Raw genomic sequence first — 18,863 nt, forward strand, 5'->3', positions numbered from 1 at the left:
TCATGCTTCCCCAAAGTATCTACAGCATATCAATATATGCAGAGAATTCATAGGAGACTAGTCCCCATGCCACAAAATTTCTACGAATTGTGTCAAAATGTTTTTATGTGATATGTCAATTCTGTTAGTTTGTTAGATAGTTAAGATTTATTGTTGCAACTCTTGGTGAAAGGGTATGCCCTTTCACCAATAATTGAGTCCTCTTCTATAAATGAGAAACATTTTGATGTCAAAGGAACAAGTTAAGTCATAATATGCAAGTCATTCAGCTTTTTTGAGATCGAGCTGTCAAATACATTTAAGGTCCTGTTATATATGTACTTATTAATGAGCAAGATCTTTTCATTTTCAATAAAAATCAGTTGCATCTTATATTTCAAGAGTTTGCGATTCAGATCTGTGGGTAAATATTGTTCTTAGTGATATGTATTCTGAGAAGTAAATACCAGATGTGCTGTCTTATGTAGAGTTCATTTGATTTATTTAATATTTGATTATCAGATTGAAAGGGTGGTTATCATATTTATATCTGTCTTATTGGCCTTCAAGCAAGTTAAAATCAATAAGACTAAATGTAAATTGTTCAAATATGCAAAATATAAAGAGACCTTTTATTTGATGGTATAAATACAGTCTCACTAAGTTATACATAAAATATTTCTTTGCAACTATAACTTGTATATATGGCACTGGTCTATTAGAAATTGGTTTGATCTAGCTTGAGGCAATCTGATAACTTTTTCAATATAAGTGCTAAAATACTTTCTTACATTTACTCACTACACAATTCATACAGCAATCAATAAACATACTTAATTTACAAGAAATATACAATCTGACTTATTTACCAAGAAAGTAATTTTCTATTTTGGAGTAAGCACTAAGTAATCATACAAATGTTATCTACTATAAAACACCTCCAACCAATAGATTAAGGTTGGAGTATAGGCCCACCCGCCTAGGTCCTGCAGAGCATAAAGAGCAGGGGAAGTAGATCATAACTGATCATTACCGTTAGTTGGTCAAGTCAAATTGGATATCCAATAATTGAGTAGGCAAGGTCATAGAATTCCAATCTGTTAATTTGACCACCAACACAACTAACAAGAACCAGTCCAATTTATCTACAATATTAAGGAAATCAGCCCTCCTATTTGTCCAAGTGAATTCTCCATTTTTAAAAGTAAGTTCAACAAGTCCATTTGCCATTAAAAGTTATTGAAATCCCTTTGGCTTTGACTCATCTATCCCTTACTACCTGGATTATCCACTGGACTTAGAATAGCATTAAAATCACTCCCCAAAATACATACTTACCCATCTTGTAGTCTAAGAAGTTTTGAAAGTATCTCCCATAAGGTTTTGAATGTTGTTATTCGGGCCATAGACATTGAGCAACAAAAAATTAACCCCCAATTGTTTTGACATTATTTTGAAACACTATCATGATCTCTTGAATTAACCAAAACTAAATTTATTGTCTCCCCTTTCCATAAAAGACCTAGACCTCCCGAGGCCCCTTGGGCATCCATCAAGAGACATTTCCATCTTCCAAACACTTTCCCAAACCAGTCAAAATCCTGAGTTTTAATCTTTGTTTCTTGCAAATTACCACTTTCGGTCTCACTTGATCAAAACATCACTTGATCGAGTGAATCTTATCAGGGGCGTTACAGTACCTAACATTCCATGAGAGTAACTTCAGGGTTGCAATCACAATTTTCTTTGTCCCAGAGCATTCCCTTCTACTGCCAACAAATCCTGATTTGATTTCCTCCCCCACTTCTTCTGCCCAACTTTTACTTCTCTATTCCTTGCCTCTAATTGATCCAAAGTCCTTTTTTTCCACCACCTCTAAAGTGTCCCCTAGACCCAAAAAATCCTCTTCCAGGTCCTCAAAGTCATAATCTGAGTTAGAGTTTTCTGTTTGTTCACTTGAATCCTCCGCCCTCTCAAAGGATAATTGGAGGTTCTGAGTTGGGGTCATCTAAATATCTTTAACCCCACATTCAATTGAATTCTTAAGAGATTCATTCAAATCTTTAGTTCCATCAAATCCGCCACAAGTTCTTGGCATTGTCCTTGATGAAGCTCCAAATTTTAGCAAAATTTTAGTCCTAAGCACCGTGGAAAAGACAGAATTTTCAGATCTTACCCACTACTTATATTCAACCAGTATGCTTCAAGTCACCAAAAGTAGTCAGGAGAATATGGAAAAGGAAGTTGGCTCATTTGTTCATGCAGACCATTGTGGAGATTGAAATTATTCACATGCACATATACAAGATGGAGTGTCAATTGTTTTCAATTTACCCAAATGAATTGAAGAACACCATATAGCAGTAATGTGCACACCGTTTGTTGAAAGAATAAGGAGTATGTATATGGCAAGAGTGATACCCAGTAAACTTTCAGTTGTTCTGAGATTTTAAAAAGTATTTCACTTACCTGTAGACTGGAGGCTGGAAACTGATTGATATAGTGTTGAAAATGTGTACAAGACATCTTCTTTCAGCAAGTGTTGAGATAGTGACAGTTGTACATATAAAATGATCAATGCACAAATATTCTGCTAATATATATGGTTATATGTCATTAATCCTATATACAATCTCAGAATTTTCACTCCGCAATAAGAAAGGGAGGGTAATAGTCAGCACACACCAATAATGATTCTTGTAGGAGTTTACATCAGGCAATAGCAACTGGCAATGTCTAAGTCAAAGTAACAAGAATCGGAATCGGATCGGAATCGGCAAGGCCGAATCGAATCGTGAATCGGCAATGAATCGGCAAATTTGAAAAAACCCTTTAAATTTAAAGATTTTAACAATTTAAAACTTATTTCATGCACCCTTTATTGAATATAACTTAAACACACTATAACATCATCAAATAGAAGTTAAAACTTAACATACATAAACATGGAACATAAAATCCATCACATATGTAACTATGTTATCTAAAATGTAAATTGTAGGCTAGCTGAAGTAAATAGAAATCAAATGATCACAATGATTTAAATCATAGAATGTATGTAAGATGATCCATAAGACATCAAATCATAAATGTATGTAAGAATCTAAGATGAAGATCCATGAAAGTTTGAAACATATGTCTATCAATGATTCAGTATCAATATCTGTAAACAAAATATAAAAACAAGGCTCCAACTCAAGCCTCAGACTCATAGTCATCATCATCATCCTCAACATCATCCTGAAGCTTGGCTGCAGCCTCAGCCTCAGCCTCTGAGTATCCAGTCTGCCTAGTAGCAAGGCGTCTAATGTAGGTCCTAGAGGACTGTCGAGCCATATCTCCCGTATGTAAGATGGGATCATGAACGTCGCTAGGGCCTGTGCCTGTGCGTGCACGTGTGCGTCTACCAATGCCTGAAGAACGTGCTCTAGCTGCCTCAGCCTCTATATCCACCTGGTCAACCCACACACAGTCTTCCTCGGTGAAGACTGGATCCACAACCTCTGTGAGCCACTCTGATTCTGGATCAATCTCCTCTAGAATGATCGGAGAGGAGTCAGTGCCCAAAATCTGTCTGATCCTAAGACGGAGGTTGTAATGAACAAAGACAATATCATTCAACTTCTGCACTGTCAACCTGTTTCTCCTCTTCGAATGGATGTGCTCGAACATGGACCAACTGCGCTCACATCCAGAAGCGCTGCTTAGCTGACTCAGAATACGAATGGCAATTTTTTGAAGTTTTGGGGTTGTGGCCCCAAACATTTGCCACCATCTATCTGCAATAAGGGAAAAATTGAAAATAGAAACAATTAGTCTCATTTACAAATTACAAGTTAACTCTAAAATTACATAATCAACTTTAAGATTAGAATCTAGATTCATGAACATTGAATATATTATTTAATTTTTACCTGGGTGTAGTGTTGTCTGAGCATTTATGGCCATCCTGCTAGAGAAAAGTGGCCCCTCTTTATTGTTGAACTGGTCTAACTCAACAATCGCAGCAGCGCTATCTTCATCGCTACTCAACCTCTGAATCACTGTGTATAAGCCAGTGAGAACCTCCGCATCCGCCTTGAACTCAAGACGGAAACGATATGCCGGATTCAGAAAGTAAGCTGCTGCATGGATGGGTCGATGGAGCTGATTCTGCCATCTCCTATCGATGATGTCCCAAATAGGGCCATACCTCTCCTGCACTCCTGCATATTGGGCTCTGATGGTCTCCTTGGCCCTATCCATGCCCTCATAAATGTAGCCCATAGAGGGCTTCTCTCCCCATCAGCAGTTCGTAGCAAAGCTACAAGGGGCTCAGTGACCTACATATAAAGTAAAACAAAAAACTTGAGCCAAAACTTAAATATAAAATAATATAACTTAAAGTAAAAGTAAAATACTAAATGTTAAATTGCAATAAATTTACCTGCAGGATTTCTCTAGCGGGTTTCCAAAAACCATCCTCATCAAATATGCAATCCGCCACATCTATCCCTACAGTGGTCGTAGCATAGGAAGAGGAAATCCACTCCCGCCCAACAAACATGCTCCTCAATTCATCCCTTGATGTCAACAAGGACTGCAAGGTGATAAAATTTGAGGCAAACCTCGTGATACCTGGGCGAGCTAACTCTTTGCCTTCTGTGTACTTCCTCATTGTGCTAAGGACAAATGAATGATTATAAATGAATTTGCATATGTTTTTTGCCCTTTCCACACATGACTTGACAAACTCAAGTTTGCCAATTTCCTCCAACATGAGGTCAATGCAATGTGCCGCACAAGGGAACCAAAATATGGTGGGGTGCCTCTCCATCAAAAGTTTACCTACAACAATTTTAAGTCAATTAGAAATTCAAATTTCAAAATTCAAATAAATTTATTTTCAAAACTTGAAAAGTTAAAAGTTTACCTGCAGCAACATAACTTGCTGCATTATCCGTCACCACCTGGATCACATTTTGTTCTCCCACCTCTGCTATGACTTCCTCAATAGCCTCACATAAGTATGTGGCATTTTTTACATGTGCGGAAGCATCAATGGATTTGATGAACATGGTATATCCTACAAGTAACAAAACAACGAATTAGAATATTAAAATTAAATGGATCATCAACAAATTAGCATTCAACAAATCAAAATTTACAATTATGTATGTAGGAAAGTAGAATGATCAATTACCTCCACAGGATACAAGAAAATTGAGGAGTGTTCTATTCCTCATATCTGTCCAACCATCAATCATGATGGTGCAACCCTTTGCAATCCACTCCTTTCGGTTCTCCTCGAGCTCAGCCCTCATGTCCTCTACCATCTCATCCAAGAGGTATCCGCTCAACTCAGCCTCAGTTGGGGCTTTAAACCCCGGACCACAAATAGCAACCGCGTCTATCATGTTCTGCCAATAAGGAGCCCTGTCACAAATAAAAATTTAGATGTCAAAGACTCAAATTATAAAACAAGTAAATATAATTAAAGTTTTACTTTTACTTTTAATTTTAACTTTAAAGAAAACAACGAAAAAAGAATCAATTACCTGGCTGCAATAAATGGAATGTTGCAAAAGTACCAAAATTTGCATATCTCCTTTCTGGCAGCATCATGAATTTCCTTGTTCAAACCCATGCCCTCAAGCGTGGGTTGGGAACCAGGAGTAGTGCGGGGCACAAAGTAACTATCCATTCTGTTTTTCCGCACTCTAGGCTGCAATAGGTTGGTGTGGGACTCTGTCTTAGTATGTGACCGACTAGCACTAGCACGAGCAGAAGAACTAGGATAAAAAGGAGGCCTAGAAGAACCCTCTCCAACACAACCTACAGATGCAGAAGCTGATGCAGATGCACATGTGGATGCGGCTGCAGATGCAGATGCGGGAACATGGGAGCCAATACCCCTTAACCCTTCAAGTTGCATTTTCCTATTGGCTTTGTCTTTTTCAATTTTTTCTAATGCCATTAAGCAAGTGCATTTTGCCTCAGGAGTTTGGTGAGTGCAAATTGTAACATCGTGTCCAGGTATAGCAGCAATGTGGTATTTCAATCTATAAATACCCCCAGAAGTTATTTTTTCTTTACAAAAAATACATTTTGTTTGATATTTGGTTCTTCCAGGAAACTTTTCGTTATATTTCCAAAATTCATCTTTTCTACCCATTGCGAATTTGCAAAAAATGAAAGCAAAGGCTACCGCAATAAAAATTTATATGTAAAATATCAAAGTTTGAAGCTAATAAAAGCTACAAAACAACAAACCCTAGTTTGCAACTTAGTAAAAATAAAGAACATTCAAGATCTAAACTAAAAATCTTGAAAACTATAAAAATTTAACAAAAAATGCATAATACACTAACATGCAAAAAAAAAAAGAGCACTTACCTCTTGCAAATGAGTTGAGGAGCGTTGAGATTGGCTCTCTAATGCTCCCAATGCATTTGATGGCCTCCCCAAATGGATTGCTGATCTCTTTTGTGCTCTTTCTTCTTGCCGGTTAGAAACCTATGGCTTTTCTTTTCTCTTCTTCTCTCTCACTTTTCCTCTCTTCTACTCATGTTAAACAAATAGAAGGCCCTTTAGGGTTATAACAAAGAGAATAGGTCAAAAACAAAGTAAAAAAAAAGCAATTTTTTTAAATTTTACAACTCTATACTTTATTGGCCGCGGGCAATTCCTGCCGATTTTTTCAGGCGATTCATGCGATTTTTTGCCTGAATCGCCTGAATCGGCGATTCAGGCGATTCACTTGAAGAAATCGGCAATGGCGATTTTCGACTCCAAAAAAATCGCCATTGCTGAATCTAATCGCCGAATCGCCGATTCAGGCGATTTTATGGCGATTCTCGTTACTCTGGTCTAAGTACATAGTTGTAGCTACAATAACACAAAAATAGTATCGATGTTGATAGCCAGGGATATGGCACCTCTAATCAAGTATGACGTGTATATGATAAAAGATAGTGAGATCTGAATTTGATTTAATTATATGAAGTAGCCACTGAAGTAATTGATTAGCGCTATTTGATGGTGGGTATATTTTCAATATCAGAAGTGGGACAAATTTATTCAGGAAGATAATTCATGCAATCTCCCAATGATTTTATCAGATAATAGTATATAGAGAGGCATTTATCATCATAATTGTTTCAATCGCCATGTTTTATTCACAAATAACAACAGAATTGCCAAACCACGTGGAGGAACAGTTGTAAATAGATCAGAAAGATGAAACATTTGTAGAGGAGACATCAGCATGCTCATCAAACTATACAAGTACCGCAGCAGTCCATCATGAGGGGGATACATAAGAATTTGCATTCAGAAACATATATGAAAGACTCTTTCATCACATGGTATGCTCAAAACGTGGAGAAGACACATTATGTTTTCACATCACAGGATAACCACCAAGCAGATGAGTATTATTAATAATATATCCACGCCCAACAAATATATCAGTGTATGTATTAAAGATGGTCATATAAACAAAAATTAAAAACCAATTCATATGAGTTGATATATACAGCCATGTATATGTATCCAGTGATTAAGCAGGAGACTATAACACATATGAAGAATCATTCACAGGAATAGTGACGGAAATAATATCGGAGGTATGGGGTTAGCAATTACAAGGGAAATAAGTGACAATAACAGACCAATATGATCTCCGTGTTAAGAAGATATTCCAAACAGTATACATGCCACGATTCATAAGAAAACAACAGGACAGTATAATATGGCAACAGAGAAGACTGCAATGATGACCACTAGTGTAAAAACTAATATGCACAGTAACCATATAAACATTCCTTGAAGACATATGTAGCAGCAGCCTCTAGTGTTTTAGAGGGGTGCGATATCAATATGGTTGACTTGAATAAGGAAATAAAACAACAAAGGAACCGTCAAGAGGAGCAGCAATTTATGTTTCAGTCCAAATAGAACAATAAAGTTATACATATGATGAAAACGATAGTTTCCAGCAATAGATATATTGGCAGGTGTAGCAATCACAAAGATCTCGGTCTATGTGATGAGCGATTGGAAGAGAACATTGAAACGCAATGGAAATATTAGAGTCTCCCAAAGAAGGATTATGTATTCACTATTGCCAATTATTATCCAATACTATCTAATATTATTTTATATTTATTGCAGGTTTGGAAATATGAGCAGAGCGGATGCATTTGATTTGTTGCAGGCACGTCCATGAAAAAGAATAGCTTGGGAAGATGTTTTTCGGCATCAGCATTATTCTTTCTTTGTTAAACAAAGTCTATATTTTGATAACTATTCTGTTTTGATAACTACTCAACAATGTTAGAAGGAAGTTATTGATTAGTTTTTCTTATGAAGTGGTGCATTGTTTCGGAGAGAACATAGCACCTCTTCATTGTTTATAAATATCTTATGTAATATCAAATGGTACAATTTAGATTTCCTAAAAAAAAAATTATATCCAATTTATATATACATGCTCTATGATATATTTTATTCTTCGATTGGCGAAGAAATGAATTCTTGATCAAAGCCCATGGATTGAATTACAGAGCAAATTTATATGCGATTCCAGAATTGAAATGCAATAGATAGATCATCTGTAAGGAGTGTCTTTATTGCGATTTTATTTCTGGCATTATTATTTATTTTAAATTTTGGAGTTCTAAATTATTATTAAGTTGTGTCCTTTATAAATATTTTTATTTATTTTCTATAAATATTTTAATGTTCCGATAAGTGGACTAGTTCATTATTGCATTTTAAATTTGATAAACATAGATATTGTGAAATATTTAATTGTTTCCGTATTTATGACTAGTTTATCTCCACAGGAGTTAAAGTGCATCTTAGACTGGTTTAAAATTGCATTCATATAATTGATCTGTTGCATCTGAATTGCTAAAATTGTTTATAGTTTAAATATATTGAATTTTATAAAGCTGTACGTTTCAACTTATAATATTGACTCTAATTGCCCATTTATTTAAAGCATTGGTCTTTTACTCTTGATTCATAATCCATATACTAGCAACTGTTTCATTTCTTTCCCTTGAGGAATTAACATATTCATTTGTTGCATTCATTCTTTATTTAAAACATTATCACATTCATACAATCATTTACTTTTATTTTAATTCATAAATTGCAAGTTTGAAGTTTTCTACAATTCTTGCCATTAGGAAAACTTTCAATATATTCGCATTCTAATCAATCTTCTATAAGCGTCTTGGATCTAAGTGTTCTGTCCAAGATCAGATACACCCACCTTGGTTTTGCAGAGCCAGAAGTGCAAGGAACTCGGACCGCATTGTTCAGTTCCGTCAAGTTGGCCTTAACCGGTTGATATCCCAGCATCGAGCAAGCAAGGCCTGTAGGATTTCAATCTGCGATTTTGGGAACCAATAGTCCTTCTGACCTTATCATCTTATTAGCCCCTATTCCCTCCTCCAAGCATTTTTCATTTGTTTCCTTCTGGTGTGCTGACTTAATTGGGGAGCCATCATTAAGCAATCTAGCTTATCAATAAAGTCCTCAATCCATCCTTCCACCCAACCTAAGGATGACATGCCCCCGCACCTGCCTTCTCTTACAAAATCCTTTGAGAGCAACTGCTTAGAGGAGATGTGTAAATCCATCGACGTACTATCTACCTACTTCTCTTTACATGATTGTTTTGCTTTCACTTCTCCATTACTTTGTTCATTTTCATTTTCAAAGGAAGAGTCTATGGCCCCTTTTTTATTCATAACATTTGCCAATAAACCTATCTCTATAATTATCCAAGCTTCCTCCCCTTCGCCAGGTTGATCAACTTCACCATTTTGATCTAATCACATATTCTGGCTTCTCACCTCTAATAGCTAAACCAATCCATCTACCAAAACATTTTGCACTAAAACTTACCTTTCCCTTTCATAGGACACATTGTGGTCTTCATTTAAACATTATGAGCATATTTCTAGGTCCTTTTGCACTGATAACATTTGTCACCAAGTATCTGAGCCTATGATCAGCTCCACCAGCTCAAGTAGAGGGTGACAAGATTTCCATAAAATACAAATGCGACAAGACATTTGAAAGGTCACCTTATCCCCCACCTCCATGTACCTCGGAAACAAACCCAATTTATTCCCTATTTGCTTGTAAAGAATCTTCATTCCAATACTCCTAAGGAGGGCTTCGCAAACAAATCCATATAGGAAGTTCATTTATCTCTTCCTTTGAGGGATCAAAGTTTGGCTCCCATCGCTTCATATAGAAACCAATCTCATCCATTAAATAAGGCCCATTATTCATGATCAACTGCCTATCATGCATGTTTGAAACAACCACCTGATAGAACCCATTTCCTCTCATTTTAAGAATGACCAACTCCCCACACTGCTTATCACACCAAGCTTTAACCTTTGAGCAGGCCACTCTCCCCCAATTTTTAAAACAGGGCATGGTTTTTCAAATAACCTACAAATCCTAACCATCCTTTTTTGTTTATTAACAAGGACACCACATTACAATGGGTTTGATTCGGACTTACCTTAGCTCTTTTCATTTGTTCTTGGATCAGGTTTGTCTTACAAAATTTTTTCAACACTTTCAATAAATCCACTAGACCTCCTAAATACATTGAGGTAAAACAATTATCAGGACATGCCTTCTGGAATCCTTTTTTGTAACTCCTAAACCCACTCCCAGCCCTCTCCACATTAAATTGCCTTTTATCATTTCGTTGTTGCTCAAAAACCCCCCATTGGTAGCATTAAATCTCCATATACCAATTTGCATGTTGTTATAACCCCTACATTGCAAAGAACGGGAGAGGTGCCATTCAGACTATTAAATATCTTTGTATATTGCGAAGGTGTAACTTTCTATCTATTTTTTATGATTTTCCAATGGCAGAAACAAAATATATAAGTTTCCTTGTTGACTGGAAACCCTAATTTTATAATAGAACTGTCTTCACAAAAACAGCATAACTCTCTCAAGTCTTAACCAAATTGGATCAAACAATAAGAAACTCAAAAGTAGATTCATTTATTCATCTTTTCCAATTGGTTTGTTTCATTATTGTACTTTACCAGTCTGTACAATACATTTCTTTCAGACTATTGCAGGAAAATGAGACACTCAAAACAACCTACACAAAAATACCATAACTTATACAAATCTTAATAAAAATGGATGAAGACCAATTGAAAATAAAGTAAATTCACATTACAAACTTCTCCCTATGGTTTCAGATCCTTATCTGAAGAATTGATTTGTACCAATCAAAACAACAGTCTGCAACATGAGAGAAATTCATAAAAAATACACACAAATCAACAGTTTCTTCATCTCCAACAATCTACAACTCTCTCCAACCCAAAATTCGAATTGGTATGATATAGTTATCTATTACAACCAATTCTAACTTCCCCAACTAGCTAATAACTCCTTTCAACACTAATGACAATATTGTTCAAGTTTGATAACAATATAAAATTTGATTTTCAACAATTTTTGCAACCTTTTACAATTTAAACAAATACACAAACTTGCCAACCTAAAACATATCCTAAGACATCAAACACATGAGATATAGTCTTTTAGGACCTTATTATATCCAATAAATACAAAAACCAAGAGATTATCAATATTGCATCTTGGATGTATGAAACTCCTTGGGTGCCCCTGCACCATACTTCCCAGAAGAAAGAAACTCAAGTCCCTTAGTAGAACCTACAAAAAGATTATGTTTAAATTCTTCTTCCTCTGATCTCCAAATGGTTGTTATACCGGTATTTCCTTCCAGTGTACAAGGTATTGGAAATGTGCATTAGCTTTAAAACTTGCACCATCACTGTGCTTCATCTTCACACTTGGTCATTCTGTATTCTTGCTTAAGTATATGACCTCTCAGGAGAGTTTTGCTTCTTTTCCCAACTTGTTCTTCTTGAATCCTCCATTGAAATGAATATTATTAAAAGAAATATGACAAAAAACAATTGATTAGTATCAAAAGTATGCATAAAATGTCTGTTCTTCTCAATTCTTCTTGGTAACTCCTACCATTTACCATCAACCTTATTATATATCTAATCACTATCATTCTTTTCTATTGATTCATTAACAAATACACCTTTATCAGTGGGATCAACCTCCATGTACTCTTCTTTTTCTTCATCCTCATTTTGTCTACCACATGTTCGTTCCTCTTTATTATTCTCCATAATATTTGGTTGCACCTCAACCGTACTCAGCCATTCATTTTCATTTTTGAAATTTCTAATCCATTTTTTGTCCTCTTTGACATCAACAATTCTCAATTCTTGGTTCTTCTCTTGAGAACCATGCCATCTCTTCACCATCCATAACTATCTCCTCTTAGTGGACTACCTTTGAGTCCTCTACAACACCTTGTGTTGTCACTTCCTCTTCCTGAACATCACCCACTACAACATCAACATCACTATTACTTTCTTTAGTTTGAGCAAATTCAAAAGAAAATTCTTCTACTTTTTCAAGTGATTTTCAAACATCGTGTTATTTTCAAAATTTGTTACCTTAGGCATTACATCATTTATCGTTTCTTCATATCTCTTTGCTTTTTTCTTCGTACTTAACAAAGCTTTCAACATCTATGCTCTCGTCCTTCAAGGATCGCCAAAAATTTCATTAAATTTTTTTCAATCTCATATGTGTTGTTTTTCTTATTGTACTTTGCTGCCCTATTGTACTGTCATGAGTAACCAGATATATGGTGGCATACATCCATATGCATAATATCACACAGTATTTCATCCTTATATTGGCCAATTTGAAACTTAACTTTGCATTGTTTAGTTACTGTTACCTTAGTACTGGTCTGAATCCAAGATATAGAATAGGGTACAGGGTGTAGTATTCTTTTCAAACCCAATTTATCTACCACGTATCCTAAAACAATATTATCCATGCAATAATGTGGAATCACAACTTACAAATTTTACCTTTGCACAAGCAATTAATTTGAAATAACATTGCCTGTTCCATCTCTCTTTCTTTCTCAGCTTTCATCTCTTGTATTATCCTGTCCCATTCTTTGGAAACTATATCAAACCCTGATGATGCTCCTTTCCCATTCTCCTCCTTATTAAGAGCCATTCTGAAATATCAACTCTCACCAAAACACACTAGCCAAGATAATAGATCATTTTCTAAAGATCTTCTCATTCTGATACCACTATGATGCAAAAAGGAGGAGTATCATTCAACAGCACCCATTAAAGACTTAATAACTCGTAAGAATGAGCATTACAGTCATTAATTCATTGAAATATCTTTCTATATTACCAAGGTATAACTTTCTATCCATTTTTTATGATTTTCCAATGATAGAAACAAAAGATATAAGTTTTCTTGTTGACTAGACACCCTGATTTTTTAACAGACCCGTCTTCACCAAAAACATCACAACTCTCAAATCTTAATCAAATTGGATCAAACAAAAAGAAAATGAAACTAAATTGATTTATTTATCTTTCCCAATTGGTTTGGTATCATTACTGTATTCTACCAGTCAGTATCATACATTTCTTTCAGACTGTTGCATAAATACTATAACTTCTACAAACCGTAATAAAAATGGATGAGACTAATTGAAAATGAAAATAGATTCACATACAAACTTCTCAAAGTGGTTTCACATTCTTATCTGAAATATTGAATTTGTACCAACCAAAACAACAGCCTGCAACACGAGAGAAATTCAGAAAAAAATACGCACAAATCAAGGGTTTCTTCATCTCCAACAATCTACAACTCTCTCTCCAACTCTCTCTAATGACAATATTGTTCAAGTTCGAAAACAATTTAAAACTCGATTTTCAACAATTTTGCAACCTTTTACAATTTAAACAAATACAAAAACTTGACCACCTAAGACATTAAACACATGAAATATGGTCTTTTAAGACCTTATGACATCCAATAAGTACAAAAACCAAAAGAAAATCAATACTGCCTCTTGGACGCATGAAACTCCTTGAGTCTTCCTGCACAAAATTATAACCTCAATGGAATGCTATGTTAATGAAATGTGAAAATACATGCTTAAGCAAAAGAAAATTCAACCTTGCTGTTCTGATTTGTTTGGGCGAATATTTAAAGGAATTTTCATAATGATCATTCTCCAAAAATTGTGAAACAAACCCAACCCTAAGCAATCAATTCCCTTTAATTTATAAAATATCATCCAAATGCTACACAAATGACTTGAAAAACAATATCTGGAAATGACATCTCAAGGTTTCGAAATGCATCAAGCTTGTAGAAAATCAAACCCTTAGATTTTTTTGAATGAAATCATGACTTGAACAAAACTGATTTTCTTGAAATCTGGTTAGAAAATTTTCAAAATACATGATGCGAAATCTGGAATACACTTGATTTCATGAGGAACAACATTTAATTTTCTGATTTCATTTTCTCCATCACAGATATGTGTTTCCCATGATATCAAATTCACACTTCATTGCCTTTGGATTTGAAATTTGCTCTTCAAATAATTATCTGATTTTAAATTTCACTTCCAACTCTGATTTTTGTCCCCAGTCTGCTCATATTTGCCTTTCACTGCCGCAAATCAGGGTGATTTAGCTAGGGCTTGTTCTCAAAGTCGGTCCTCTTTGAATTCGCTGTGGATCTGCAAAGAATTAGGGTGCAGCACTGGAATCTCATTAAATTCACCTTAAAAGATCTTGTTAAATCGCCTTCAAATCTGAATTTCGCCTTCAAATGTCTTGAATTTCGCCACTATCTGCCTCAGTTTCCACTTGTCTGGGATTGATTAGCTTTAATTGCGACTGAATTGTGGTCGTAATTACTGACTTCATACCATTCCACTTGATGGTCAGACCACTTGAAGTAGACAGACGACCTAGGTCTTTAATTCAACATATTTTTACCAAGTCGCCCCTCTATTGGATCAAGGCCGAAATGATCATTTCCCTATTCAACATTTTAATTTTGCATTTTTTAATTCCTTTTCTTGAGCACTCACATTGCATTAAGGAGGCCAACCTCATTGTGGAAATTTCAATTTTGGCAAACAAAGTTGATTTCCTTCCTTGGGTGGATTTCCTAGTAGAGATTCAAAATGAGCAAAATAATGAGCGGATTTCTTGATACCGATTGGAAATAAGCAAAAGCAAGAGCATATTTCCCGGTAGAGATTGGAAATGAGGTGGAAATTGCTCCCAGACTTGTGCAAATTCTGAATTTGATATGAAAATGTGATAAATCTTTAACCACCTCAAAGCTTTTCACTTGGAATTTCTTCTTCTTCCTCAATTTTGGATGAAACTTGGTATCTTTCAAAATTTCCCTTACCTCTCACTTTTTTTAATTCAAATTGCCTTTGAGTTTTTTTCCTCAAAATGTTCTTATCTTCTTTAGGTGGGATTCAAAAGATGATCTGAAAATGTAAATTATGTGGGGCATGTTAGCCCCAACTAATAATGAAATTGGTAATGCTATGAATGTATGTAAAAGAGACATGCTGCTTGTTATATTGTCATTGATGTCAAAGCCTTAGTTGGCTAGACATTATGCTAACTCGGTAAAGTGTTATATCATTATGATTGATGAAGAGGATTTGAAGAAAGTATGTTGAAGAGAGAGTTGATAAGTATGGTATTCAATGAGCACTTGAAAGAGTTGGGCAGTAATAATGTAATGTTGATTTGAATTTTTTTAATCATGTAATATTGTAATGTATTGAACTATGCAAGCTTAACCGAGTGACAAGGTTAAGCAAGGAAGATTGTATTCACTGAGGGCCCGTTTGGTTGCTGGAATACAACCGGAATAGGAATAGGAAATTAGAATATGATTTGTATTCTTTGTTTGGTGTGTGGAATAGGAATAGGGAATAGGAATACGTATTCTCATTTTAGCCCCAAAATGAGCTTTTGTCCATTCCAAAAAATACTTGTAATTGGAATTGCTATTCTTGCATTCATTTTCGCTTTCTCAAATTTGATTAAATTTTCAAATCCGCTTTGACCTAGGGTGAGCGCGGGAACTTTGTTTTCAATATTTTCAAATATTTCAGCGATTTTCCAATGGCGTCGATTGCATTTTCAAAAATATTTTCAAACGGCGCCAATTGCAAGTTAACCCTATTCCAATTTAAGCTTGCATAACCAAACAAGGGATAAACGAAATTGGATTGCATTTTTCCATTCCTATTCTTCATTTTCCATTCTCATTCAAATTTTCTATTCTAATTCTCAATTCCTACGCTTGCAACCAAACGGGCCCTGAGTGATTACAGTATTCACCGAGTAAATGGAAGAGTGAGGAGGAAAGTTAGTATTGCCCAATCAAGTCTAGTATTAACTAAGTGCTATATTACCCGAGTGAAATGTTATGTTCACTGAGTGATAGTTAGAAGAACAAGTTGAAAGAAATGGAATCTAAGGCCGATTTTTTATGGAAAGATGGAATTTTCGAGATGGTCAAAGCCACGAGTCAAAGTTTGTTGCAAGATCAATGACTAGGAAAATTCATTTAAGGATCTGATGATGGACACTAAAGAAGGATAATTAAAAGCATGAAGTTCTATGAAAAGTTCTATTTTCTATGTAGTTAAGTACATTGAATCTGAAATCGACGATTGCGATTAAGCAATAATAGATGGAAGAATCTAAAAGTGCTGAAATAATTATTTAAGGAGGAGATCGAGACAGTTTGAGGCCGTTGGTTTGTTATGTTGCTGCTGTTGTTGATTGAATGCTAAAGAGAAGATCAGAGTGTGAACTATTAAAGAAGGTGAAATAAGACAGTTGAGCCAAGAGAATCAAGCAAAGTTGGGAGAAAAAGGAGTGAATCAGCCAGTCAAGAGTACAGTGGAAAGAAGATCAAAAGACAAAGATCAAACGGAGACAAGAACGGAAAGGAGATCTGAACAAGAAAGGTAGTGTTATACCTAAACAGATCACTTTTACACTGTTACTTTCTAATCATTGTAGCAAAAAATCTCGTAGACCAAGTGGACCTAACAGGTCTATGAAATCCTATATGGTAACATTGATTAGTGGTGTTTGTAAGTCCTTTAGAGTAGGCTACTCTTTAGACTAGATCAAAGAGTGATAAGGTCTAGATGGTCTTTTGGTGAAATCCTCTAACAAGATCCCATTAACAATGTGTTGTAACCTTTAACAAGGTTGACTCCTAATTAAGCTCACTTCAGAACACTAAAAATTTTGGGTTGTTAGTCCAAGGTGGTTTTTCCTTTAACAGAGTTTCCATGTTAAAATATTGGTGTCAAAATTTGTGGATGTTGTTATGTTATAAGTTGTTTTTCATGTTATTTTCATTTTACTGCAACTCAGTAAGTGCATGGGTGGTAATAACTAAGTTTTATTACTGTCAGTCGGTTAAAATAGAACAATGAATAAACAATTTTAAGTAAACTGAATGAATGAGTTTAACTGTGAAGTGGAATGAATACACTAAGTGAAGTTTTATGATGATGAATGTTGTTTGCTACTTAAGAATTGATAGGGACTATAGATAACTGATTCACCCTCCCCCCACCTCTCACCTCATTTATCTAACAATTGGTATTAGAGAAAGTGCTTAAAGGAACTTGAGCTAAAGAGAAAAGATGTATAGGAGAGAGGTACCAAGACTGAACATAAAGAACTTCTCATCATGGAAAGACGGAATGAAACTGCATCTATCTGGAATTGGAGATAATGTCACACATTGGTTGGAACATGAATACACTATCCCTGTCGGTCCTCTAACAATAGAGAAAATGAATGAAAAGAGAAATCACAATAGCCTAATCATTGAGATTGCTTATGCACGCAATGATGCCGAGTTTGATGATATCAAGAACTCAACTACTACCAAACAGATGTGGGATAAGCTGACACTTGTACGTGGAAGAGATAATAATGTGAGGAGAGCCAAAGCTGAAACTCTTACAGGAAAGTACGACGACATAAGAATGAAGGAAGGTGACAATGTTGCTCAATATGTAAACTGAATCAAAGAAATTTTGAGCACAATCAAAGTGTGGTGTCCCCTTCTCCGCGCTAGACCTAATGGCACCTAGTTGGTCTATCTTTCCATCCGGATAGGCTAACGGCATTTGTTTTTAGGATGCCAGCCAGTCATAGGAGTCTTTTGGCTTCAGTAGAGGAGATATTTAAGTGGGAAATTCTAAAGTTAAAGTCACATTGTTTTATTAAGTTGATTTATAAAATACTTTATTATTTAAAGTCACTTTAGCACAAAATGACTTAAGTGACTAAAAGACAAAATAGGCTTTTATCCCACATTGCTAAGTTGTTCGCATCTCCCCTCACTTCGAGGTTATAAAAGAAAGCAGTTGCATTGCGATGAGTACCACAAATATATGTTATTATTCAAATACTAAATGGTTTCTTAAATGTGACTTGACACTCTTAAGGACGAAACCCCTTGGGAGAGAAAAGAGAAGTTGGACGTAGCCCTAGCAACTCAATAAAGGTTTATTACAAGATCAAGTACAAAGATTTGGGAACTTCTAACACAGCTAAGAGGTGGCATTCAGAAGTAAGTATCTTACGCAGGAGACTGTTGTTTTGTAAAGGGCCACAGGAAGATTTATTATACCATACATAGGAACTGCACAAGGCTGGATATTCTTCACCAATAACGAAGTGAGTAATATGGACTACGTATAATATAGTTGGCATGGAGTATAGTTCTGTAGCAAGTACAAGAAAGAGAGTGTGAGGAATGTACAGAGCTTACTGGAAGTAGGATCACCTATAGCAAGTGCATGTTAACAGTTTAGCAGTCACATATCATAACCACGCAAGGATTATAGGAGTCGGTAGGGCTAGAAGCCATTGGATTGGTTGCGGCAG

General features: G+C 35.4%; 2 protein-coding genes across 5 annotated transcripts in view; both read right to left on the minus strand.

The window, feature by feature from the left end:
- Positions 1-18,863, minus strand: part of LOC149552444 (uncharacterized) — a 169,636-nt gene that overhangs the window by 134,673 nt on the left and 16,100 nt on the right. The gene's annotated exons all lie outside the window — the stretch shown is intronic.
- Positions 2,998-6,119, minus strand: LOC149552445 (uncharacterized). Its single transcript, XM_089788007.1, has 6 exons — positions 5,517-6,119; positions 5,162-5,394; positions 4,892-5,044; positions 4,406-4,806; positions 3,894-4,301; positions 2,998-3,758 (listed from the first exon to the last, which is right to left on the minus strand). Exons 1-5 carry the CDS (start codon positions 5,933-5,935, stop codon positions 4,089-4,091), a joined length of 1,419 nt encoding a protein of 472 aa, XP_089644133.1. The 5' UTR covers positions 5,936-6,119; the 3' UTR covers positions 2,998-3,758; positions 3,894-4,088.

This window comes from Cupressus sempervirens, chromosome 6, assembly GCF_028749045.1.
Source record: "Cupressus sempervirens isolate cs-2001-9-10 chromosome 6, ASM2874904v1, whole genome shotgun sequence".
Lineage (NCBI taxonomy): Eukaryota > Viridiplantae > Streptophyta > Pinopsida > Cupressales > Cupressaceae > Cupressus > Cupressus sempervirens.